The sequence below is a fragment of the Gordionus sp. m RMFG-2023 genome, chromosome 4 (assembly GCF_954871325.1).
Source record: "Gordionus sp. m RMFG-2023 chromosome 4, tfGorSpeb1-WG-v2, whole genome shotgun sequence".
Classification (NCBI taxonomy): domain Eukaryota; kingdom Metazoa; phylum Nematomorpha; class Gordioida; order Chordodea; family Parachordodidae; genus Gordionus; species Gordionus sp. m RMFG-2023.
The window spans coordinates 9,902,257-9,929,696 of NC_088778.1; the positions used below are offsets into that span (position 1 = coordinate 9,902,257).

The 27,440-nt window shown below is 27.2% G+C and overlaps 1 protein-coding gene across 2 annotated transcripts; it reads left to right on the forward strand.

The window, feature by feature from the left end:
* Positions 1-426: 426 nt before the first annotated feature.
* On the forward strand, positions 427-21,545 carry LOC135928389 (uncharacterized). Of its 2 annotated transcripts, none has more exons than XM_065464842.1 (8): positions 427-527; positions 572-673; positions 955-1,214; positions 4,192-4,301; positions 12,782-12,956; positions 13,136-13,210; positions 13,413-13,831; positions 21,353-21,545. In XM_065464842.1, exons 1-8 carry the CDS (start codon positions 445-447, stop codon positions 21,491-21,493), a joined length of 1,365 nt encoding a protein of 454 aa, XP_065320914.1. In that variant the 5' UTR covers positions 427-444; the 3' UTR covers positions 21,494-21,545. The 2 variants fall into 2 exon arrangements, with proteins under 2 accessions (XP_065320914.1, XP_065320915.1); XM_065464843.1 differs by lacking the exon at positions 21,353-21,545 and adding an exon at positions 14,257-14,305.
* Positions 21,546-27,440: the final 5,895 nt, after the last annotated feature.

Consider the following 27,440-nt stretch of genomic DNA (forward strand, 5'->3'; position numbering starts at 1 on the left):
TCGATCAACAAGGAAAATCATATTCATACTCTAGGTGAAATCAATCAACAAGGGAAACAATATTGATAGTGATACTCTAGGTGAGATCAATCACCATGAGAAACAATATTGATAGACTAAGTGAGATCAATCAACAAGAAAAACTATATTGATACTCTAGACTAGATTACTCAATAAGGCTTCTAATATTAATCCTCTTTTGAGAGATCGAATATACATGGAATATGTATTACATTCCCGTTTACTAAACAAATAATAGTTATTTTTTCATCTTATAGTAATTCAGTGTTTTTTTGATATGGATCTGCCTTTTTTTAAAATTAGAACCATTGATTAGAAGTTAGAACTAATAACGAAATTTAAGTGTTTTTGCATCTTGACTAATTACACCCACTTGACATTGTATAACACATGTTAATTTGTACGGGCTCGTTTTTTCAAAAAATGTCAAACGAAAGTGATAATGTTTTGAATATAAAAAGATTATTGTTAGACAAGTCAGGTCTTCCTCTAAATAAGACGCAAAGGTGAACATTTTTTGGGTTATATGATAACCATAAAATTTATTTAGATTGCCAACGTTAAGAATACCTAAAGATTTTTCATTAGGTCGTAATAAAAAAGTCTTCACGCCAAATCTTAGTCAGGCATTTAACAGAAAAACAAACAAAGAGTATATTAAAAATTTTTTTTTATTTGATAGTATAAATTTATAATTTTTTTTCAATAATTGAGAATAGTTTCACCAGATTAATATTTCGTTTATCTTGATGGGTATTATTATTTTTAAAGTTTATAGCTACCATTTCATTTTTGTTAAACAATTATTGTCTTAAAGAAATTTTTCCTTTCACTAATAACTTATATATTGTATTAACTTTGTTTATCATTATTATATTAATTTTTCCCCAAAATAACATGTCATATTATTTATTTAAATTAAAATGATTTTAGGAAAAATGAGATTGAAAATAGCTTATTTAGTGATAACCCAGTTCATCATACAACCAAATCTAATCACACTTTCCAAAGGCCCAAAAAGCAAAGAGAAACATTTGTGGCTAATTATGATTCAATTTTTGCCCAGGGATTTAATAATGATCAAATGATTAAAGGAAGAAATTCTAATTTTATTGGGGTATTCAATGATAGCCCCTCTACCTACAAAAAATCCAATAAAACTTCTCCATCCAAAAGCCAAAATTTGGACATTAGTATATAAAATTATTATATATTCATTTATTTATTGAATTTTTTTAAAATATTATGTCACTATTCAAATTAACAGTTTGGTTTGATTTAAAATAAAGTATATAGTTACTTGATTATAGTGTTTAGTTATAAATTGAAAAGTAAAATTTCACATTGCATTTTTAACAATGTTCTTTAAATTGAAATTATATTTTTTTTAAAATTTGGAAAATTTCCATTTTTAACTAAAAATACATTTCTCAAGTGGTATGGTCTAACTATATAACTTAAATTTTAAAAAGATTGAATCAATAACAAATCATTTTATTCAATTGCATTCACTTCCATACCTGTTGAATGGGAACAGTGATGATAGTAAGACCACATTGACCATTTAAAAAATGAAAATAATAAGTAGGGATATAAATTTTTCTTTGATCCAATATTTTCCTATGTTATTAAAAAAAAAATATGTTACTAATCCAATATTTATATTAATTTTTATTTATCATCTATCTTTGAACCAATGTCCAAAAAATATCAATATTTTTTAATAAAAAAACTAACAAACTTTCATGAATGATTAAATTTCATTTTCTATTTTACAAGTTAATAATCTCATTTAAAATATTTACAATTTTATGGGTTAAGTGTCAAAAAACTCAACTTAATCAATTTTTAAAAAGGAAAAGATCAAGTAGTGAAAATATTATTGAAGCCTCTAAATTTTGCTAATAAAAGTCTAATTTCTGTTATCTGTTGGCTAAATCAATAAGCTTGAGTAATTTACTTTTTGAAATCTTGAGTTGACCATTTAAACATTAGTTTAATTGAGCTGTTTAATAACATCCTGAATATAATCTGTTAGATATTTTAAAATCTTTTTCTTGTTGCATATAATATTACAAAAAATAGTTAAAAATTTTTTAACAACTTTTTAAACATTACAAAACATTGTATTTTAGTTCCTTTCATAATTTTTTATTATGAATTAGGAAATAAATTTTTTTATATAATTATATATACAATCATAAAATAACCCATAACGATAAAAATATCTGATCGGTTTTTAAAAAATATAGATATGACTCAATATCTTTTGAAAACACTAGATATCGGTGTGGATTAGCATCAAGGATTATTTAGAGTATGGAACCGGAATTAAAAAGGATTCTAGTTCTTAATATTTTCCAAAATGGGGTTCTGGTTCCTGAAAATTATACGTTTCTAAATGATGAGATTTAGCAACTCTAAATATTTTACCTTAAATATTTATTGAACAACTTGTGATTGAAAAAAATATGTGATAGATATATTTACTATGATATTTTTATTTGTTTTACGATTTGATAAAAAAGGTATTATAAATTGGTATTGTAACTTGGGTTTATGTTACCAACCATATTTTGCTAATATTAACATACATATTATTGTTTATAATAATACGAGAGACATGCAGGCCTGGACTCAAACCAGCCCCGGGCTATAAATTTTTTTTTACAAACCCAGACCTTGCTTAAAAAAATATTTTTCAACAACCCAGACAATCTTTTTTTATTGGTTAAAAAAATTATAATAATTGTATTAAGATTTGTGGATCCTTTTAAAAACATATTTGTATATTTTACTAAAATATTGATGCCTTTCTTTTATGCAATACCAATAAGCAATGAGAATATTTTCAGTGATATGCTGCCATTAAATTAAATTTAGCAAGTAAATAATTGGTTACCATCATGTTTTTGAAATCAATATGCCGAGCCTACAATTATTTAGACATGATCTAACAAATAACATGGCATCTTAAATCGATATTAAGCTTATTAATTAAACAGATCATTATTAAATTTAATATGCATGATTATCTTTCATGACTATTGAATTCTTAGGCAAAAACCTTGTATACCTTATATTTGTTTTTAAAAATATTAACGATTTTTTCTTAATACTTTCAAGAAAAGGATAAGGAGTTACTGAAATCGATTAAATTTTTAACATGCTATTATTTAATTTTTATTCCTTTTCCCTATGCCATGAATGGATTAATATATATTACCAAATAGACTGATGAATCATTTATTTAATACATAACAATACAAATGCTGTTGCTTGGCATACCATTTTTGTTTCCGATAATGGATATAATTATTATTATATGAAATCCTTAAATATTTTTTTTCAAAGATTTAGAAAAATTATATATGGAAAATTAAAATGGTCTTACCAGCTAATTTGTATTAAACGATGCTTCAAAATTCATTTGGAATATCAGTTTTGACCAGTGTTATATGTCTATATGAAAGAACAGTTTTCCAAATTATAAAAAAATATGATCTATTTAAAAAAACAATAGAATCAGACACCTTCATGGGCCTTAATTTTTTGCTCAAGACTGGCCTAGATCGCTATAGTTAAGCCCGGCCCATATTTAATATTAAAAAATTTCCAAGTCAATAATAAGTTTAAAAAATTATTCCCGAGTCCGGACCAGACCCATATCCAAAAATTTAATAAAAGTAAACAATTTTAGTGATTTATGCAATCATTTTGTTTACCATGCTGAAATTTAATTTCATTAGGAGAAAAAATAAATTGCAAAATTTTTTTTAAACTTATAAACTAAATTTAAATTACATTGACCCAAGCCCATTAATTTTTTTTTAACCCACCATAGGCGGCGGGACGGCACTACTAGAAATAAAAAAGGGTGCTATTAACTAATTTCCAAAGATTTAAAAAGAATTGATCGTATTTTTTAAATCAGGTTCGCAGCGCTATTAGTCCAGTACCACATATATAAATTAATCACAAGATCGATTCTATTTAGCTAAATTATTATACGGTTCTATTCAACATTTTTTAAAAAATGGGTTTCCTATGGATGGATTTTATAAATTAAATTTTTAGATATAAAAAAAATAAAGTATCGTTTGTTGTATATATTTGAATGATGACTTAATATTTATTATATAATTTTTTATACTCTATTTTATTTTTCAGAAAGTAATGAAGACATTATTCCGAAAAAAGTATTTGAAGCAGACGATATTGAATCCTCTTATATACACAAAACAATTTCTTCAAATTTAAGCTCAATCAAAAAGGAACAAGTGATAAATATTTATATAATAATTTTGACTTTCTATGTTGTAATTTACAAAACTCCTCAATAAAATAACGAATATTTATTTATTATGTCTGAATAGTTTAAATCAGAGATCCAAATCGAACCTGAACCGAACCATTAAACCGCTAAAATCGGTATTTTTTATCGAACCTAAACCGCTAAAAAATTTATAGCCGAACCTGAACCGAACCGCTAAAATGCCTCTGAACCGGTTCGGTCTCATAATTTTATGCTTATAAAATAAAGTGTAAGTTATTACTAGTATTGTCAAAAATTTTAATTATATTCGAATTATTTTAAAGATTGTCAATCACATTTGATTGATAAGTGTCAGTCATAATTTTGATAATTTCCATTTTACAATATTTTTTGGCTGTGTCCTATATTAAAAAAAAATTTCTCAAAAGTTTTGAGAGATACGAAACATGTCCCGAATCATACATTTATTTTCAATTTATAATATAAAATGTTTGATGTGAATGATTTACTAATTCTATATTTTATATTATTTGAAGATAATAAGTTCCATGAGTTCCAAATTTAAACACAATCCTCAGAAACTAATATTACTAATACTATACAAATTGTTAAGGCTGACTGCTTATTTCAAAATTTTATTTTGTACACAAATTAATTATGAAACACTTATTCCAAAATTTTCATATACATTTATTTTTTAATTACCATCACTTTATCTTATGAATGTTTAAATTTGTCAAAATTATAGCATTTATTTATAAATATTAAAAAGTGCAATAAAAAGTGTTGTTTTGATTTGTATTTAAACTGCTAAAATGACTTAAATCTAGTGTTGTAAACGAACGCGTTCGTGAACGAAGTTCGTTTTTTTGAAAAATATGATGAACGGTGTTCCTTTTATATTTGACGAATTTTGAACGTGAACGCGTTCCTTTTTTATGACGAACGCTTTCGAATTTAACGTTCGTTCAATTTTAAAAATATTTTTGTTTATTTGAAAAATTTAATATTTCCGAATTTTTTAAAAAAATGTATTATTTATATTTTTTTAATGGGCTGTATATTTCCTTTTCACATTTCAATTTTTTTAACATATAGTTTATTAATTTGAATATTATTGTTTATATTTTAATTTAATAGATTAGCATAAGCATGGAAATTATTATTTAATCCTCATCATCTGATTCTGAAAATCCAAAATCAGTTGAATTATCATTACTATGGCCAAATATGATAAATGCTTTACATTAACTTCCTATATTGAAGGAACTAATCCAATGCCTACCAAGTGTAAAATGTGGCCAAAAAGTATTATATTGTCAAAATCTTCAGGTTCCAATTTAAAACGACATTTGATTTTAATATTAGTAATTTGATTTTATGATATAATAAGTTAAATCTATATGATATAACTAAGTTAAATCATTAAATTTGAAATAAGGATATTTAACCCCAACAATAACGATTGTTAAAAATTAAAAAAAATTAGTGGCCTCAAATATGGTCAACCATTGATAGACGCCGTATTAAATGGGATTAATAAAAGGTATTAAACCTATTACTCTCAATTAATTACATATATTTTATTTTTTTAAAGATTTGATCATATATAAGGATCAATATGTTCTTTCTGCAATTATACATCCAGAATTCAAACTTCAATGGCCATGGATAAAACTTCCACAGAACGAACCTATTAAAAATAAACTTATAGCGTCATTGAAAAAAATGCTATGAAAACCCTAGAGAACTGTTAATTTCGAGATATCCTTTTTTTGTCGAGAGTAGAGAATGGATTGGAGGAGGATTAGTTATCTCAATTTTTTTCAAATAACAAAACAATATGTTTTTAATTAATTCTCCACGTTAAAAGAGCTGTTTATTAAGTATAATACCGCAATCCCCTCATCTGCCCCCGTAGAGCGCGTTTTTAGTATAGCTAATGCCGTATTAACTGCTAAGTGTTCCTGTCTATCAGATAAATATTTTGAGAACAATTCTTATTAAAATTTAATAAGAAAAATTTTTTTTAAATAAAAATATCTTTTTATTTGCTATATTATAATTTATTTATAAATATATTATCAAAATAAAACTATATTATTTTTTAACATGGCTAAAATGTATTATATTAAAAAATATAAGTTTATTTATATTAAATTAAATTTAAAAAAAATTTATCATAAAATTTTGAACGGTTTTATGAACGTGAACGCGTTCCTTTTTTTTGAACATGAACTTGAACGTGAACGCGTTCGATTTTTGTCAATAAACGTTGAACGCGAACGCGTTCGATTTTTTTAGAAATGTTTACAGCACTACTTAAATCACATTTTATAAAAATTCATAACATAATAATTTTTATTATAAAAATATACAAAATTATAAATATGAAGATAATATGCAAAATTATAAATAGGAAAATAATATAGAAAATTATAAATATGAAGGGAAAATTTCATATTAAATTCAAAAATTTGTTTCTGATTGACTATATCATTTAACATATCTTGTGTGTTTGGCTCTAAATCCTAAGATATAGATTATTATATAGTTCTAATTTAATGTTATAATATTTGTGATGATATTTGTACATTTAACATATCTTGGATATTTGGCTCATAATCCTAAGATATAGATTATTATATAGTTCTAATTTAATGTTATAATACTTGTGATGATATTTGTACAAAACATATCTTGAATGTTTGGCTCATAATCCTAATATATAGATTATTATATAGTTCTAATTTCATGTTATAATACATGTGGAGATATTTGTACATTAATTGCATCCTTAGATTGTTTCAAACTGAAACTTGCTTCAGTGTGCTTACATATATCCTCCACATTTTCTTTTAGCCAGTAAAAATCTTCAACAAATTTAAGGTGCTTGCTGTTCATCATAGCAGCTCCTGAACCTATTAAACTATGTGTTAAAAAAATTGGAAATATTAAATTTTTCAAATAAATAAAAATAAAAAGTATTTTTAAAATGAACGAACGTTAAATTCGAACGCGTTCGTCATAAAAAAGGAACGTGTTCACGTTCAAAGTTCGTCAAAAATAAAAGGAACGCCGTTCATCATTTTTTTCAAAAAAACGAACTTTCACGAACGCGTTCATATTTATAAGTTAAATATTATTTTATAATGTGCAATTTAGAAGGCTTTACATATATGTGTTTTTTATTTTAATTATGAAATAAAAATTTTTTTCCCCTATACATAATTCAAATGTAGGTTTGCACAAAAGCGTTCAAACAGTTTTTAGAGGTTCGAACCGAACCGGTATTTTTATTTTTTTAGAACCGAACCTGAACCTTGAACCGTAATTTTTATCCAAACCTGAACCGAAACGATATTCGTTTCGGTTATCCCTGGTTTAAACTAGCACTTTTTAATGACATTTAAAGAAAATACAACCCTCCCTATGAAGAATTTTATTACTTTATTTAATTAAAAAATGAATGGATGCCATACATTTGTAAAGTTAAAATCGGAAAGTCGATTTTGAGAGCCGCAACGTCAAAGCCTCTAAATGATATCAATTGACCCTGAAATTCTGAATTGATTTTTTTAGGCGGCTACATTTTATTTTAAAATTATCGGCGATAGCCTCGACGCCACATTTTATATCGGCGGCAGCGCCACGAAAAAATTTAATCATTTGTATAAATACGAAAGTTAATAGTTTATGAAACAACTTTTGCCAAAAAAATTTATTAGATATAAGTATGATTGGATTAACATTAAATTACAATTATCTTGTATAAAAAATATTTTGTTTAAGTTTGAAGAGCATAGTGAGGATCTTCTTCAATTTAGAGTCAGCCCAGCAACTAAAAAACGTGCTCATTATGAGTGCTTGAAACCAGGACCATATCTGGCTAGAAATGAAAGTGCGGTAAGTTCTGATTTTCTTTTTTTCCCCAAATAAATATTTAGCTACAGTTTAAGATAGAGAAGAAAATTATAAGTATTCTTATTTCTTCAGAAAACATTACGTTTGCATTCTACTTATTGTTCCATATTTTTATAAGGCAATAATTCTATCACATAATGACATAAAAATTGAACGGGAGTTAAGCATTTTTTTTTTGATAATTCCCAATATTTAACTTTTGAAACATAGAATATAACGGTATGGCTGTTATTTATAAAAATATAAAATAAATTAAATATGTAAAGAATGCTAATAATACCTGAATTAGAAGTGGGCGCGGGCCAAATTTTTTATTCACGGCCCACCCGATCATTTTGGCAATAAAAAAATTCACGCCCATTCACGCTTACCACTAAAAAATTTTTGACCCGACCCGCCCGCTCACGAAAAGCAATAATTTGATTCACGCCTGAAAATTCACGGTGTTTTTAAATTTTTCATAACTATTGCTATAATTTTACACTTTTTTAAATTTATTCTATTCATTTCTCTAATTTCATATTCCATATTAATAACAAAAAATAAATACAATCTATAAATCTAAATTTTGAAAAAAAGAATGTCCTACTTTTTTTATTTCAATTGTGTACGCCTTTCCTCTAACAAGAGATTGGAGACGGAAAATAACCTTTCACTAGAGCCGAACTTGCGAGGGTTGACAAAATTTACTCGATAATTTTCTCAAAAAAGGAAATGAATATTCCTAGTTCCAAAACTTCAAAATATTGCCTTGTTATTCGTCTTATACGCGAAGAATTTATTAAGTTCATTCTCACCGCTTTCATCAGTAGATGTTGATACTTCATCAGAATCATCTAGAAATTCTCTAAATTTTTCATTTAGAATATACGGTCTTTTATGGGTGTAGGATGTATTAGGAAATTTATAAATGATATTTGGCATTGACCATTTAGAGTATACGGTTTTTTATGAGTTTAGGATAAATTAGGAAATTTATAATTGATAATTTTATTTAGAATTTTAAAGATTGTTTTATATATATATCATCCTTTTCTTCTTCTATTAAAAACTTAAGACTTTTGAAATTCGGACCTTATATAGTGGCTGCATAGTAAATCTTTATTTTAAAAGAAATCTTGTTCTGTTTTTAAAATTTTGATTATTATTGTATCACGTTCATAAGGTTAACAAAATTTTACTTAATTTTGTCTTCATAGAAAAACTTCATTTATTTTGGGACGAGAATTTACGCTCAGATTATCCGAGCATTCTTTAAATATTGACTAAAATTTATATAACTTTCATATGATGTTGATATCAATTGTGGCTAATTTATATAATTCTTGCTTGCTAAATAAGTACACCTGTATTTTAGAATATGATTTTAAGAAACTCTGCATCATGATATATACTACATCTTGTTTAAGGGTGTGACATAGCTTGCTATTAGTTGTAGATTGTTTGAAATATTGTACTCTTTTTTTTACACTATTTATAAAGGCTATTTCAGTTAAACAATTGTCAAATATAATGCATAATATTATTTAGTATATGGCATATACATCTAGCATTTCGTCATCTTTGAATGAACTTATAAGATTTGTTCCGTTATCAGTCACAACAATACCTTTATTTAAATAATTTTCTACTTCTGTGGATTCTTCTAAAATTTAATTGCCTGCATTTTAATATTGACGCCTGTTTTCATTTCCTTTATGGCCAAAACAAATGTTTTTAATTCAAAATCCATAATGATAATATATACTGTAATGGTTAAAAAACTTCGATTTTTATTCCTTCCAAAAATCAGTGGTTATGGACAAATAATTATTATTGATCATGCTTTTAATCTTAGTTTTAATATCATTATATATCTTTGGAGTTCATAGAGTTTTCGGCTCACAAGTATATCTTTTATATTTTGCTGTCAATATGTAACACCATCATTTATTAACTCTTTGCTTAGCTTGTAAAATCCTTCACTTTCTGTTGCATTTAAAGATCGAAGATCTTTACAAAAAAATATCTTTTCTGTAAAATGTTTAAGCAAAATTTATCAAAAAGTCTCACGATAAAACACCTAAACATAAAAGAAAATTGTTTATAAGATGCGGAAGATTTTTTGTTTTCAAAAATTATTCTTTTTGAAAGAACTAAATTAAATTAGAAAATATATATTATAAATATAAATTTGCAAATTTATAAAAATACAATTTTAAAAATTAAAATTTCCGTGATTTACGGTAAATTTATGTTCACACCCGGGAAAAATTTTGGTAAGGCCCGTCACGCCCTTTATTTTTAAATTTATTCACACTCACGCCGTGACCCATCTTGACACGAAGGGTCACGTTTCATTTCATGGCCCATGCCTAACCTAAATATCCGTTATTGAAAATCTATGACCCAATTATTGCCCATATTTTGTTTGAAAAGAAATATAATGATAATTTTACTTTTGTTAGTCCCATTCGCCCATTCTTGCATCATTGAAATGTTATGCCAATATGTAGATATACTTGGATTTAAAGTTATGTTTTTTAACACTATATCATTATCACATTGATCAAATTCAAAACTAGACTACGAATTTTTATCATCTAGGTTAAATATATTTGTCGTGGTGTCTATTGCTTCTTCAAATATTAACAATATCATGAATTAAAGTTTATAAGCCCGAATATTTATTTACTATACTAATGCCCTCCAAACTTTAATGTAACATTTATTTTTACCTTTATATAGTTTTGGTAATTGTTATTAGGACTGCGTGCTTTTTTTAAAATTAATAAATAATAGGGCTGAGCCGATATTATATATTGGATCGGATCGGTACCTATATTTAGCGTTTTCCGAAAATATCGGATCGGGCCGATACCTACACAAAACCGATCCAATTCGATCTTTTTACTTTACTTTTTTTTGCTATTTTGTTTTATGTTATATATATTTATTTTACATTATTATAATATTTCCTAAATAATTTTTTAAAATTTTATTTCTTTTTTAAAATAGATTTATAGTATTTTAAAAGTTTTTTTCTATAAAAATAGAAAGTAACACCCAAAGTTTTATTTATTTTAAATCTTTTTAAATAACGCCATTTTTTATTTATACTTTAAATAAAAGAATTTTTTTAAATATGGTATCTGAATTATGAAAATATTTTACAAAAGACAAAGATAATTTTGCAAAATGCCTTATCTGCGGAATCATCCGAGTCTGTTTTCAGTACGGCAGGAGATATAGAGTCCATATCGTAGAAACTTATTCCCAGAAAATCTAGAGGCTCTTATATTTATTTAAAAAAATCTAATATATTATAATTTCATATATTAAATATTACAATTTTATAATTCATACCAACATAAAATGGATATATTATTAAATATATATTTTTTTAATTATAGTTTAATTGTAGAAATATATTGATTTCTTAATTACATTTGGTTCAAAGGAGGTTGATGAAAAATCAGTATAAATATCGGATCATCGGATCGGTTTTGAAGTAATATTCGAAAATATCGGATCGGATCGGATCGGTGAAAAATATGTAGATCGGCACAGCCATAAGAAATTAAAAATATATTTTCCATCCTTCCACGAAAAAATATATGGATGGGTGCCCTTGATAATCAAATATTAATAAGATTTACTTTACTTATATTAGAATTTTAATATTTTTTGCAATTCTTTTTGTTATAAGTGCATAAATTTGAGGATATTATTTGCACAGTAGGAATAATCTAAATTCACAGTTTAAATAATTAGTTTCACAGTTTTATAATATTTGATTTCAGTTTTTAAATCAATTTGCTATCAATTCATGTTTTCACAATTTCAAATAATTTTTCAATTTTTGTTAGATTTTATATAGTGGGTTTGTTGTCAAATATATTAAGTATTTCTCCTCATAATATACACTAACCCTTATCTTTGTTGCTTAGCCCTAAGCTAACCGCTACAATTGTGCTATCAATTAGCTAGAACCGCTTAGTTCGGTTAAAGCTAACAGAAAATTGTTAACTACTTCGCGATCGGTTAGATTTTACCAATGTAATAATTTGCTGTCTATTAAATTAGTAAAACTGCGGATTTGAATTAAAAATCTATGAAAATAATTATAAAACTAAGCATTTATTTAAAAAACTGGAAATAATTTAAAATCTTTGAATATAATTATGTGAATTTAATTATAAAATTAAGCATTTATTCAAAAAACTGTGAAAATAATATAAAAATTATGAATATTATTAGACTGCGAATATAATTATTAAACTGCGAACATAATTATTAAACTGCGAATATAATTATTAAACTTAGAATATAATTATAAAACTGAACATCATTTAAAAATTGAAAATAATTAAAAAGCTGTAAATTATATATAAAAAATTGTGCATTTCGATTTAAAAACTGTGCATATAATTTGTTCTTTAAATTTAATATGATAGTACAAACTGTTTTTTACTAATCATTAGTTTTGTCTTTGTGTACTCAACTTGGTATTATTAAATTTTAATACTAATTTTAATAAAAAATTTTAAATTTTGTAAAAATATGAAAACCTAACATTAGGACAGAGACAGCTCTTCCGTTAAGGTTACTTCTTTAATCAGCGAAAATAGCTACGATATTAGTCATATTTCCCCTTCTTACAAACCCCTTTCTTTACCATTAAAACACGAAAAAGGCTTAAAATCTGACGCTAAGCCTCGCTGGAAGAAAAATATTTTTCGAGAACCGGAAGAAGGTTTTGCATTTATTTAAATAATAAAAATATTTGAAATAGGTTTCTTGAGGTCACCAATTTTTTTTACAGAATTGTAACTAGAACGAACTTTTAGAAACTAAAAATTAAACCATTAAGCTAAAGTTGGATATAACTATATTTAATTTAAAAAAATTAATATATTACTTAATTATTTTTAGCCCTCGATTCAAAATCACATTTAGAAAGCTCATTATGGGAATTGATAGACCGGGAAAATCTTTTTCCGCAATCAGGTTTGTTAGGCTTGTTGAACTAGTCATCGTTACAGGATTTTATATTTATAGGAATAAGGTAATATAAACGTGTAAGGTTGATTTCGGATTGTTTTATCGTATTTACAAATGTTATAGTATCATTGATTTAGGTAGACTACCCTATTCCTCTTTTAATTTTCTTTTTTAAAAAGTTTATTTATAAAAAACAACTAAATTTTAGAAGTAAAAAGTGAATACTCCTATGATTTCGAAGATAAAAACATGGATTATCAACAAGAAGACCAACAAAACTTGTACATCTTCAATTTCCCCAGCATTCTCCCCTTTACCCTTGAGAACATTAATAATAATGATACAAATATTACACCTGACAGAAAGGATTTCACATCTCAACAAAAAACTCCATCTCTCCAACCAATTGGGAAGTTAAAAATAACGGAAAACGGGAGAATATTTTTTGCCACCGGCGATAAATCTGATTCTGACAGCGTCTTACATAATCACAACGACGATAAAAACTTATATCATGATTTCAACAAACGCGAAACGCAATCAACTATCAATATTCACAATGCCCAAGAATCTTCCGATTATTTGTTTGAGATGGAGCGATACGGTTCCTCTAATACCATTTTGCAAGTAAGAAAATTTATTGACGATTTAAAAAATTTTTTTTTGTAGATTTAGAAAAAAAGCTTTCAATAGATGAATTATTTGTACCATAAAACCTCTTAAATGAAGAGTAAAAAAATATTTGCTATATCCATTTTTATTTTTCAACTTTACCACAAGTTTGAAAATTTATCTCTCGATTTAAACTTTTCGATTAGGTTTATTTAGAGTAAAATTCTATAAAACAACTTCTAAAAAAATTTATTTTTCTAATTCAATTCATTATGTAATATTTTGAATGTTCCAAATATCAAACTTTGGGAGGTAACGAGTTTATCTTTTGGTGGAATAATTTTCTGCTCTTTTATATGAAAAAGTTATGGTTTAGGATATAAGTGATTAGAATTATTTTTTTTAAATTAAAATTTTATTGAAACTATTTGTTTTTTAAGCTCATAAATTCATAAGACGTTTTAAAACCTCAACAAAATGGAAATCAATGACTAAATAATGATATTGTATATCAAAATTAAGTAAAGTATTTTTTAAAAATTATATATTTAAAAAAAATAATTTAGAATTTTAGCATATCGCCATCTATAATTACTTCTATTAATAAATTAAATAACTAAAACACTGGTCCAGCCAAAATTTTCAATATAAATTTATATTGATTCAATAAACATATGTTTTTAGAAAATTTTAAGCTTAAATAAATAATAAAAAGTTAACCTTTACCTTATCCTGAAATGAAAAAACACCTGAGATGTTTTTAATATATTATAGAATATAAATAGTGACTAGTTAAGAAAAAAATCATATGTGATGATAAAGAAAACTAATTAAAAATAACCCTTTTTCTTTTGGGTTATTATTAAATTGATATTTTTTATTTTCAAATGAATAAAAAGAAGATTTTTTAAAATTGAACGAACGTAAAATACAAACCCAAAGAATGAACACGTTCAGGTTCAAACGTTGAAAGTTCGTCAAAAATAAGAGAAGCGTCGTTCATCATTTTTTTCAAAAAAACGAACTTCGTATTGAACGTGTTCGTTTACATATTATATATATAAAATAAATAGAAGAAATAAAAAAAATTTCTTTTTAGCTTTCACCTTTTCTGGTGGTAAGCTCCTTCATTATCTCTCTCCACTTTATGTTATTCATGCTATCTCTTTTATCTAATTCATATTTCTTCATATTGTCTAACTTTATGGCCCCATTGAAGTTTTGGCCTTCCTCTTTTATATTTGCCCATCACTTCTATTTCTTATTAAGTTTATAGGCCTTCTCATTGTGTGCCCATACCACCGTCTGTTCACCATTATATTAGTCTTAATATGCACTACCTTAAAACTTCCTAGTATTCTTGGACTTCATACCTTATCCTTTCTTGATAACCCAGCAATCATCCTCAGCATTCTCATCTCCATAGTTTGTAGACTTCTCTCGTCTGATTCTTTGGTTGGCCATGTTTCCGTACTATATAAAATAGTTAGTTGTACTATGGAACTGTAAATATTTCTCTTCAATGTGTATGGGATTCTTTTGTCAAAGCGCACTCTAGATAAAGATCTCCACTTTAACCACCCTTGATTAATTATAACTCTTTATCTCTTTCTCTATTTTTCCGTTTGTTGTATAGTGGAACTCAAATATTTGCAGCTTTTAATTGCCGATATCTGTCATTCATTTATATCAATGCTCTCTGTTTCATCTCCTATCACCATATACTCTTCTTTTCTCTTTTTATTTTTAGTCCGTGCTTTTCTAGAATATTTATCCAACTCACTAATCTTTCTTTCATTCCATCTTTGGATTTGGCAAGTATAACAATATCATCTGCAAATATCACATTCCTTGGGACTGTTTGCGGTATAGATTGTGATAATACATCTATTACTGTTATGAAGAGAAGTGGACAAACTCCCTCGGCTATTGCAAAGCCTGCTGAAGTACCAGTTGTGCTACGGATAATTGTTGTATGGCCCATAAGCATATCCTGTATTATTCATATATATTTTCGGAACCTTTTTGTGGCATAACCCCACAGAAAAGTTTTCTTGGGATTTTATTGAAGGCCTTTTTTTTAGAACGAGAAAGATCTTGTGTAGCTTTTTGTTCTTTTATCTATATTTTTCACTTATTTGCCTAATTGCGTGAATTGCATCAGTCGTTGATCTTTCAGGCATAAAGCCAAACTGAGTCTCTTCTATTTCGACTATATCTCCTAACCTTTTTCTATTATTTTTTCGTAAAGTTTAAGACAGTGTGACATTAATTTTATGCCCCTGTAATTTTGACAATTGTGTGGATCCTCTTTATTTTTAAAGATAAGATAGTTCTGCCTCCATGTTTGAGGAATCTCTTTTCTATTATTTTATTCTACAAATTTTTAAGGATATATATTCCGTGCTTTAAGGCTTTCTATTGGAATATCATCAAAACCCCTAGCTTTGTTGTTTTTCATATGTTTGATGCATGTGATTATTTCTTGTTCCTTTACTGGTTATTATAAGTTTTTGACATGGGGAGTGTTCATCTAGAAAGTTGAGAAGCTCCTGAAAATATTCTTTCTATCTATTTATTATTTCTTTTTCCTTCATTATCAATTTCCCTTCGGAGCTCTGTTTATATCCCTAGAATTCTTTTCTCGCTGTTTGGTTATTCTGTATGCATTATTTTGCCCCTCTTTATTATGTAGTTCTTCGTACTTGCCATCTTATGCCATTGCTTTGACCTTAGCCACCGCCTTTGTAGCTATTATCTTGAACTTTTTCTATTTTGTCTTGTCATCTGGGTTTTTGGATTTGTACCATATTTTATATAGGGCTTTATTTCCTGGCTTGTACCTCTTTATTCCACAACCATAGTTCTTTATGTGATTTGTTACCTCCCCTGTCAAGCCTAGTGTAGATTTGGCAGTGTCTATTAATCTAGATGAATGGTCTGTCCATATTTTTTCATTAACGTGTGAGGAATTGTTTCAATATTTGCATTGATTGCAAAGGCATTTGATATGTCATTGATTTTTATCTACCCCATTTGATGCATGGTTCTAGTTTTATCTTGTTTTAAGTGAATTTATTTGTGAGGTGTAAATCCATGATTAATAACCTATTTTGTGCAGCAATATCTTCTCCTGAGATGACTTTGCAGTCTACTACAACTTTTAATCTTCTGCGAGGGATTAGCATGCAATCTATCTGGATTTTCCTTGTACCACTTTCACATGTTATTAAATGACTGTCCTTTTTATTATAGTAGGTGTTGATTAATGAAAGGTCGATGGCTTGCGCAAATTTCAGTGCATGCTCTTTTTTATCATTTCTTTCTCCAGATCCAAATCCCAATGATGCCTTTTGTAGCTGTCTCTTGCTTTTCCCACATGCGCATTTAAGTCTCCACTTATGACTAAGCCATCCTTAGGGATTTCTATTACAGCTTCATTAAGGATAGCTCTAAAGTCATCTTTCTCCTCTTCTTTGCAACCCGTTTGGAGCACATACTGAAAGGATGTGTAGTATTAATTGACCAATGCAGAGTTATATTTTCATTAGTCTATCAGAGATCCTGTTAACTTCTACCACTGAGAAAGTTAGATCTTGACTGAGGATGATGGATGCCAATTCTCTCGTCTTACCTTTAAGTGTACCACTATTCAAGTTTGCTAACCTTGTTTTCTTTGCTTTAACCTTTATTTTAATTTTCACAGGATGGAGGTCTTCACCCTGCGCGTCGCATGGAGGGAACGCCCTACCTTTCATATTTATATTTTTGTGTGTATCTTTCATTTGGTTTATTGGACAAATATCCTAGCACCCGGCTGTCCAAGCCTGCCGGTGACCGGGGTGACATTTCTAAGCTCAGAAATTCATCTTATATCTTTTTACACGTCTCGAAGAAAAATCGGAAAATTTTTAAAGTTCCTTATCAGGATTGAACCTGGTACCTTACATACATCATAAACTCAATGTCTCAAACATATGAAAAACAACAAATCTAGGAGTCCTAATGACATTCCAATACCCTTAAAGGACTAGGAGATGAAGGAATACAATTCCTCACAAATCTATTCAATAAAATAGGGAAACGAAGAGATTCCTCAAAAATGGAGGCAGAGCTATCTAGTTCCTATCTTCAAAAATAAAGGGGTTCCACACAATTGTCAAAATTACAGGGGCATAAAATGAATGTCACACTGTCTTAAGCTTTACGAAAAATAATAGAAAAAAGGTTAAGAGACATAGTCGAAATAGGAGAGACTCGTTTCTCTTTATGCCTGGATGATCAACGACTGATGCAATCCACGGAATTAGGCATATGAGTGAAAAGGACAAAAAGCTACACATAGTCTTTCTCGATCTAAAGGTCAGAATCCCAAGAAAACTTATCTGATGAGCGATACGCCACAAAAAGGTTCCCGAAAAATATAGAATAATACAGGATATGTATATGGGCCACACAACAATAGTTCGTAGCAAAACTGGTACTTCAGCAGGCTTCACAATAGCCGTGGGAGTTCATTAAGGGTCAACTCTTAGCCCACTTCTCTTCATAACAATAATAGATGTTATCATAGTCTATATTGCAAACAATCCCGTGGAATATGGTATTTGCAGATGATATTGTGATACTTGCCGAATTCAAGGATGAAATGAAAGAAAGATTAGTGAGTTGGATAAATATCCTATAAAGGCACGGACTAAAATTAAACAGAGAAAAGACGGAGTATATGGTGATAGGAGGAAATGAAACAGAGAACATTGATATAAATGAATAGCAGATATCAGCAATTGAAAGCTGCAAATATCTGGGCTCCACTATACAAGCAAAGGCACTGAGAAAGAGATAAAGAGTAAAATTAATCAAGGGTGGTTAAAGTGGAGATCTTTATCTGGAGTGCTCTTGACAAAAGAATCCCACATATTGAAGGGAAAAATTTACAGTTCGATAGTACAAATAACTATTCTATATAGTTCGGAAACATGGCCAACCAAAGAATCAGACGAGTGATGTCTACAAACTAGGGAGATGAGATTTCTGAGAATGATTGCTGGGGTAACAAGAAAGGATAAGGTGGGAGGAACAAGAATACTAGGAAGTTTAAAGGTAGTGCCTATTAAGACTAAGATAATGGTGAACAGACGGTGGTATGGGCACACAATGAGAAGGCCTATAAACTATATAAGAAATAAGGTTAAGAGTTTGGAAGTGATGGGCTAAAAGAGGAAGGCCAAAACTAGATGGCCAAAACTAGAGCCAATATGAAGAAATATAAATTAGATAAAATAGCATGAATAACATAAAGTGAAGAGAGATATTGAAGGAGCTTACCACCAGAAAAAGTGAAAGCTAAAAAAAATAAATATTAAGCACATGATTTTATTGATATTCGATTTGACCCTTAGGAAGAAAATCATTATCCAATCCAAACAAAACTAATTCTATATATTTGTCCCAACCCAATCTGAAAATCAAAATATATATGGCGAATTCCATGGAAAATAAAAATTTTTTTAAATTAAACCCAACTCTTTCATATTTTTATAAAAGTTTATATATATTATAACTAGACAGGTGCGCCGAAGTTTAAATTGACTGCGGCGATCTTTTTAAATTTTTTATGGGTTTTTGGCGGCGCGCCGAGAGGAAATAAAATAAATATATAAATTAAAATATATTTAAAAATTGTTGTATAATGGAATAATATATCACATTCATTCATTCCTCATATTTCCTATATCATTTCAAAACCATTTTATCTAAATATTCTTATATACCCGGGCAGGGCCGAGAAATTTTATTTAAAAATCATGGTTGGCAGAAGGCGGGCCGAAATATTTTTAAAATATGGACCAAAATTATTTTTTACAGATCCGGACTGGGCATGCAAATGTTATCTCTGCAGGTCTGATAAATATATAATAAATAAAATAATATAAGACTAAAAGGTTTATTTGAAAGGCATTTTAAGGCTTAAATTAATTAGTAAAAAATATTGTTTTGGAAATAGAGACTAAAGATCTTGTAATATTTTTTTTAAACTTAATTTCATATTAATATCGATTAGAGATCTGCAAAGGCCCGAGCTTGGCATTAACGAATAATAATTTTGGTTCAGGCTGGGACGGGCCTTTTTAAAAAATTTGCCTGGCTGGATCGGGCTTAAATTTATAGGATATCATTAAATTTTGTGAAATAAATGGATATAATTTAATATTCTTGCAAGAAACAAAGAGCTATATTTTTTTCAATCAAGAAAATATTAAATTTTTCTATATTTATGTAAATTCGAGCCGAGCCGGGCGGGCAAATAATCATCTTTATTTTTATTTAGGGTTGGTTTTTTCGAAACAAATAAAATAATTTTCTTTGGGATCGCTCCGGGCAGGACAATTTTTTTTTAAAAAATTAGGCCCGATGCAGATCACTAATATCGATCGGCAAAAAAGTTGTATTAGTATACATTTCTTTTACCAAACTTTAAATTAATAAGAAATCCTGTCATCCATTTTTAGAGAAAGTTTGCCAAAATTAATATGAACAAAAAAAGTTGCCCTTATATAATTATGTAGGATACGATATATGAATACAATTACTATTTTTCCGAATTCCATCGTAGTCCGATAGAAATCCGGATGGACTGCACATAGAAAATAATTTTATTCACCCTTTGTGGAGTTATTTTTTTTATTATGGGATACAATTCATCTATTGAATAACTTTTCTTTTAAAAAAATTTCATTGTTTATATAAAAATTGTTTTTTTGACCTAAACAGGAAGGTCAAAATGCTTTTGTTTTGGATCCTTTGATATTCTTAATAAATGAAAATTACCTTATATTTTTTCTTATAATAATATATAATTATAATTTTTAAAATCTGCATTTATGAACCATACTATCTTCAAATATCCAGCCACGATTAAAGAATAATTACTATGTATATTTTTTTTCATAACTGACAAGTGACAAGTCTGTGCTATTTATTATTTTATTTTTACTTAAAAAAAGAAATGTTTTTTTTGTAAAATAATAATTGGCACAGTCGCTAATCACTTGCTTTTTTACCGCCATTTTGATATATAGGATGGATCAGCCACATAGGCTCGATTACCCAAAGTTAATAAGAAATTGATATACACTTTAGTCGAAACCTGCAGCCATCAAATTTTGTGATCCGATTTGGATTTTAAAATTTTGATTATTTATAGTTCTGCTCGGGTTTGTTATTTTAGGCATTTTAATTAATTTGGAGAGAAGCATATGAACATTTAATAGTTCTCTACTAATCTTTTAAGCTAGATATAATTTAAATTTAATTTTTAAGAAATTTAGCCTGGTCCGGTTTTTAAAATTATGCCTACGGATCCGGATTTTTAAACCACAACTGCCAGTTTTGGGCCAGATTTGCTATTATTTGATATTTATAATTAGAATTTAAATATCCTATTATAGTTTTTTAAAAATATTTAATGAATTTGACTAGTTAAAGAGAAATATATATATGTTTTTTAAATCTTTCTTTTATTGGTCCGCAAAGAATATAGTAGAAATTAAACTTGATTCAAGCGATAAGCTAAATGACGGAAATGTTCAAAACAATACGCTGACAGATATGGGCAAAATTGTTGATGGCTTCGTTTTTACCCCGCTCCTTCAAGAATATTTGATGAAAATTTGAATAATTTTTTGACGCCTATTTATATTATTTAAAGTTATCGGATCAAATGAATGACGGGTTATTTAATAAAAAAGTTGAGTAATCAATTATTTGCTTATGGTGTTTTAATAATGAATATAATGAAAAAAGGTAGGCTGCACGGCCTCATAGTTAAAAAGTACTACTGACGCTGCGAAATTCGTAAAAAATATTGCAATTTTTTTTAAAATGTGAATAATTTAAATTTAATTCTTTCATATAAAAATTACAAACATTCTTATACTGATCTCAATTATGTTATAAACTGAGTTTGGGACTAGGTTAAAAATGGCTCTCGTTCGGAATTAAAAATTTGGTTCCAATTCCTACAAATTTGAAATAGATGTTGTGTGTGGGTTCCAAACTGTTAATAAGCTAATGGAAAATAAACCCCCTAAAATGAATCACACGATATTAATTTTTTTAAAGTTATGAATAATATGTTTAAATAATTCATATTTGTAAATTTTTCAAAATAATTTTAGTAAATATTCATTATTCGTTAATTTTCGAATTCTTTCAAAATTCATAATTAATTTTTTTAAAATAAATCCAAGATCAAATATTTTCTTTTTTTCTGGTACTTGGAATTATAGATCTGCAATTGGCGAGTTTTTAGCCAAAAGCCCACCCACTGGTTGTTTGGAATTTTTTTAACCTACCCGTCTGCCCACTTATAATTTTTTTAAAAAATATACCCGCCCATACTCCCATTTATCTATATATTTTGTTTAACACGTCCGCCCGCCTGCCTAATGTTTAAAAATTATTTTAATGCTGGTTTGGCTCTTTATATATTTATTTTCCTGTACAACATATTTTTAATAAATTGAAGTCTGTTCTGCTCATTTCGCCTGAAAAATATTTAAAATATACCCAGCCATTACTTAAATTTTTTTTACCCACCTTAACCTGCCCAATGCCAAAAATATTTCAGAAAACCCGAACACGCCCGTCCGAAGTAGGCATGGGTGGGCTAAAACCCGCCCAATGCAGACCTTTACTTGGAATATAATTTTTTTGATTGTGATAATGACTTTGATTTCCTAAAATTGGAAAAAATATAAATTACAAGATTATCAGATGGAGAGGAAATAATAGTCTTTTGCTCTTGTGAGAGTCTATTTTTATAGACACATTTATTATTAAGAAAATCCCTCTAAAAGAAACTGGTTTATATTTAATAGTAAATGAAATTCTCAAGCCCGGCCTCAAAACCGGCCCCAGAATAAATTTAATTTATTGTTCAATAAATATAAACAATATATTAGTGTATGTAGGCAATCATTTTGTTTGCAATACTCAAATTTATCATTATTAGATGAAAGAAAAATATTTTTCTTATGTTACAAACTATTTTAAATAAGCTAAATTTAAATGAAAATTTTTTTAGACCCAAGATCGGCACTAGCCCCAAAAAAAAATTCAAAACCCAGGCCCAGCCCATGAAGGTTTTTGTAGTGTTGTTAAAAAGCCCCATTTGGGTCAATTTTTAAAAACGGTCCGTGTAAGATTTTAGCCAAAATAATATTGTATAAGCCTCAAGATTTGGCAAGTAGAAGTCCAAATCTTTCTGCCATCTATGAGCAAAATCACCAGGCTTACATAATATTATTTTCGTTATAATCTTAATCGGTTCGTTTTTAAAAGTCAACCCAAATGGGGTTTTTTAACAACACTAGGTTTTTGCTATATATATTTTGCAAGATTTAAATCTTATAAACACAAGTATTATTTCAAAATAAAATCTTATATTAATATTAGATGATTATTCACATTTCTTATATTCATTTTTAAATTTTTTTAAAAATTATTAATATTATTTAAAATCAATAATATAGAAACTATATCTTTAGTATAATATTAAATCATGATGCTGCAAAAGAATAAATAGATCATTATTGATTAGTTTAAATTTTATATATAGATAATGAATAGGAATAAAATAAAGTTTATAAAATCTATTCCAAAAAATAATTATCATTTAATATCCATCCAAGTCTAACTCCAAACACACTAAAATCGGTTTTCCGTCATTTTAAAAGTGAGATAGTCACTACATCACACGGATTGACCATGCTAAGGTTGGCTTTGTAGTGAGGTTGGTTTTGTAGAAAAATCATGAGTAACTACAAATTATTCAAATTTTTCATATCTATGATGGATTCGAATAAAAATATTTAATTTGGCAAATTAACTATTAGAGCGTACCATGAATTCAAACAAATATTATTTTTTATGTTTAATATTTTATATTTTTTAAATTTGATTTTTACTCGGAAAACCCGGCTTGCAAATTTTATATTTTAAAAATAAACCAAAAATGTTTTCCGGATGATAAAAAATATAGTAAATTTTTTATAGCTATTTTAAATTTTTTATTAAAACCCAATTAATTTTTTTCTCTTCTTTTGGTCAAAGAGATACCCCAAAAGCTGTCAATTTGACTGTTTTTCATTATTAACTATTTCGATTAATTATTATTTATAGTTTAACTTGGCAAATAATCTTTAAAACAGGGTTTCGAACCGTTTAGTATAACGGTTCGGTTCGTTCCGATTTTAGTTTAAAATTTTATAAAGGTTTTGTTCCATTTCGGTTTTTTAAAAAAATAATCATATCGGTTCGGTTTATAATTTATAACGGTTCTTTTCGGTTTGTTCCGGTTTTTATAAATTTAATTTAAAAAAAAATTAATCATTAACCATGTATATATTAATTTTAGAGAAAAATCTTTTATAATTTCTTATTTAATTTAACCATGAATGATAATCTAATAGATATATTTTTATTAAACTTAGTAAATATAAATTAGACAAATCAATTCTTTTTATTTCATAAATAATATAAACACAAACATGCGCAAATACAATGAGGAATAAAATAACACATAAATATAATAAATTTATATTATTTATTTTTAAAAAGAGAATTGGAACGGATAACTAAAATATTTTCTAATATTTCAGGATTTAATTTAGTTCTTTGCGCAGAGAGTATAAACTTAAGGCTAGAAAATGCTCTTTCTACGGATACCTGCGTAGCTGGAACTGCTAGCACAACCATAGCTAACTTATAAAGTTCTGGCATACTATTCTTTACATTTTCCCAATAATTCAAAAGATTTGCATCTTTTTCTAATCTCTCTATATTATCAAATGACCGAATTATATACTCTATTTCTACACATTTATTATAATTTTCTATGCCCTGAGAACTATTCTTATTAAGGCTTTCATGCGACATTAATAAATCTTCAAAATCATCATCTAAGTTATCTTTCGAATGTGAACACGTAGGAATAGTATCTAGATTTTCAATATTTCTGATTATTTAAATTTTGGATTAAGTTCCAAGTTTTATAAAGATGTTTTTTGGCGATATCTTTTTCTTCAAATGATCAAAATACATTATATCTTGGGTCGAGATATATAGCTGAGCAAAAAACTTCATTTTTCAAATTAATCTCTCGTGCTTTGATTGTACAAACTAAAAGTTTGGCAAATGAAGTGTCTATTTTGCTAGTTTGCATGATACATTTGATCCATGCTGCATAAAAATCGCTCATGGTCATTTGTTCACTTTGTATATATTCTGTCAAAATATAAGATGGATATAAAGCTTTTAATATATCACTAATTATTTTCCATTCATTCTCTGACAAACATTTTTCACGATCATTACTTTGGGCCGATATTTCTTGGCAAAAGTTTTTTAACTCTAATAATCTTTCCAACATTAAATAGATTGAATTCCATCTTGTGCAACAATCTATTAGTGGCTTTTTTAAATTTAATTTGGACAAAATAGACATTGTAGTCTGATTTCTTATTTTTTTGCAAATGTTTCTTGCTTTATTAATAATAATAACAATTTCATTTGAATTTTTTATGCAATCATTAATTGCTAATTGAAATGTGTGGGAGGCACATCTAATGCCCATTAACATGGATCTCGTATGAGGTACAAGATTAATACTTTCAATATTAAAAAAAGGTTCTTCATTTTCATTAACAATTATATCATCATTGTTATTTAAATTATCATTATCTAAATAATCATTAAGGATATCATCTTCATCATCTTCTTCATCATGATGTATTAACAGCTTGATTAATTTAATCATGTTAGCTGCATTGTCTGTGGTTATCGTATAAATTTGATCAATTCTTATTTCATGTTCGTTTAGAACATCTAGAATAATTTTTTTTAGATATTCTGATGTATGTCTTTCTTTTATCTCTTTCATGCATAACGTTCTTAATTTTATTTCTCCATTATCTATAAATTGAATATTGATCCCCAGTATGGACCTATCATATCGAGTTGCAATATCTAATTTTAACGATATAAGTTTTTGGTATATTTCTTTTTTTAAATTTTGCGAAAAATCAAATGCCATCCATTTTTTAAATATTATTGCGTATATTTTCAGAATTGATGGTTAAATTATCGGATCTATAATATTTCTAAATGCTTTGTCATCAATTGATTTTATTGGTCTCCCATGAACTGTGATTAACTCAGTGCAGGAGCGGATTAAAGTGTCTTTATTAATATTAATTTGTATTGTATTAGTTTTGGTAAAAGCATTTTGAATTGTATTATGATTATTTGCATTTTTTGTTATTGTTTTTTTAATAGTCAAATTATCTTCTTTTTTTTTTAATAATTTGAATTCCTTATCGTGGAATCTTTCTATATGTCGTTCAAGATTTGCTGCATGGTCCCCAGTTAAAACTTTACCACAGTTTTCTAGTTTACAAGTAGATTGATTTTTTACAATATCTAATTTAAAATATGATCGCACAGGATTTGACTTTTCCCGAACCATTTAATAGATACTAATATGCTATATGATGATGAATAGATCAGAATCTTTTATTATAAAAATAGAATAAATAAATTTCTTAATAGAATCAGTATAATTTTTTATATTTATCTTATCTGACAAGATCTCCCCCAAAAACGTGAATTATATGCAGGCCTACCCTTCATATAATTATGCCGATTTTTTCCTCAAAGATACTAACAACAAACCTTGTACACAGATGAAACTAAATAAGTGAATGGAGCTTACTAATACCATTTTAATAAATAATTTGATTTAATAGAGAAAAGAAAGAAGCAAAAAGATAAGATATAAAATAAGAAGAAAAGAAATAGAAAAGCTGTTTAAAATTCCAAAAACAACTGTAATTAAATTAAAACTTTAATGGATACTTTATCATTTTATAATTATCCAATTGAATTTCATCTGTTTAAATTTTATTTGGTACTATAAGATTTAGAAGATTAATCAGTAAGTAGTTATTATTTCAAGAAATTATCCACTAAAGTGTAAATGTAAATAAATAAATAAATAAATAAATAATTCTCTCTCTCTCAATTTAAAGAATAGTCTTGTTTGATTTTAAGATTCTTATCTAATTAACTGGTAATTCGCCTAATCTCTATTAAATTGAGTATTGAGTATTTTATTAAAGTGAAAAGAAAAAACAATAAACCTGGTGGTATTAATTGACATGTAAAAAAAATTCAATTTGAAAAGAAATAAAGAGTTTAAAAATTTCCCCAAGGAAAATTCAAATTTCAAATTTAGGTTAATAATGTTTAAATTTAATTATTTTTTAAAACCGTTTTGAACCGGTTTAAAATATTTATAACGGTTCGCTCTTTTTATAGTTTCTTTATAACGGTTCGGTTACGGTTACGGTTCAGAAAATTATAACGGTTCATTCCGGTTTGGCGGTTCGGTTCGGTTCGAAACCCTGCTTTAAAATACAACTATAAAAATTTTATTTATTTTCCGCATGTTTTAAGGTGGCATCCCTAATTAACAATAATTTACTCAATAATCGATATTTTTAATTTTTAAGACAAAATATTTTCTCAAACTAACAAACTACAAAAATATATTTGTCAATGA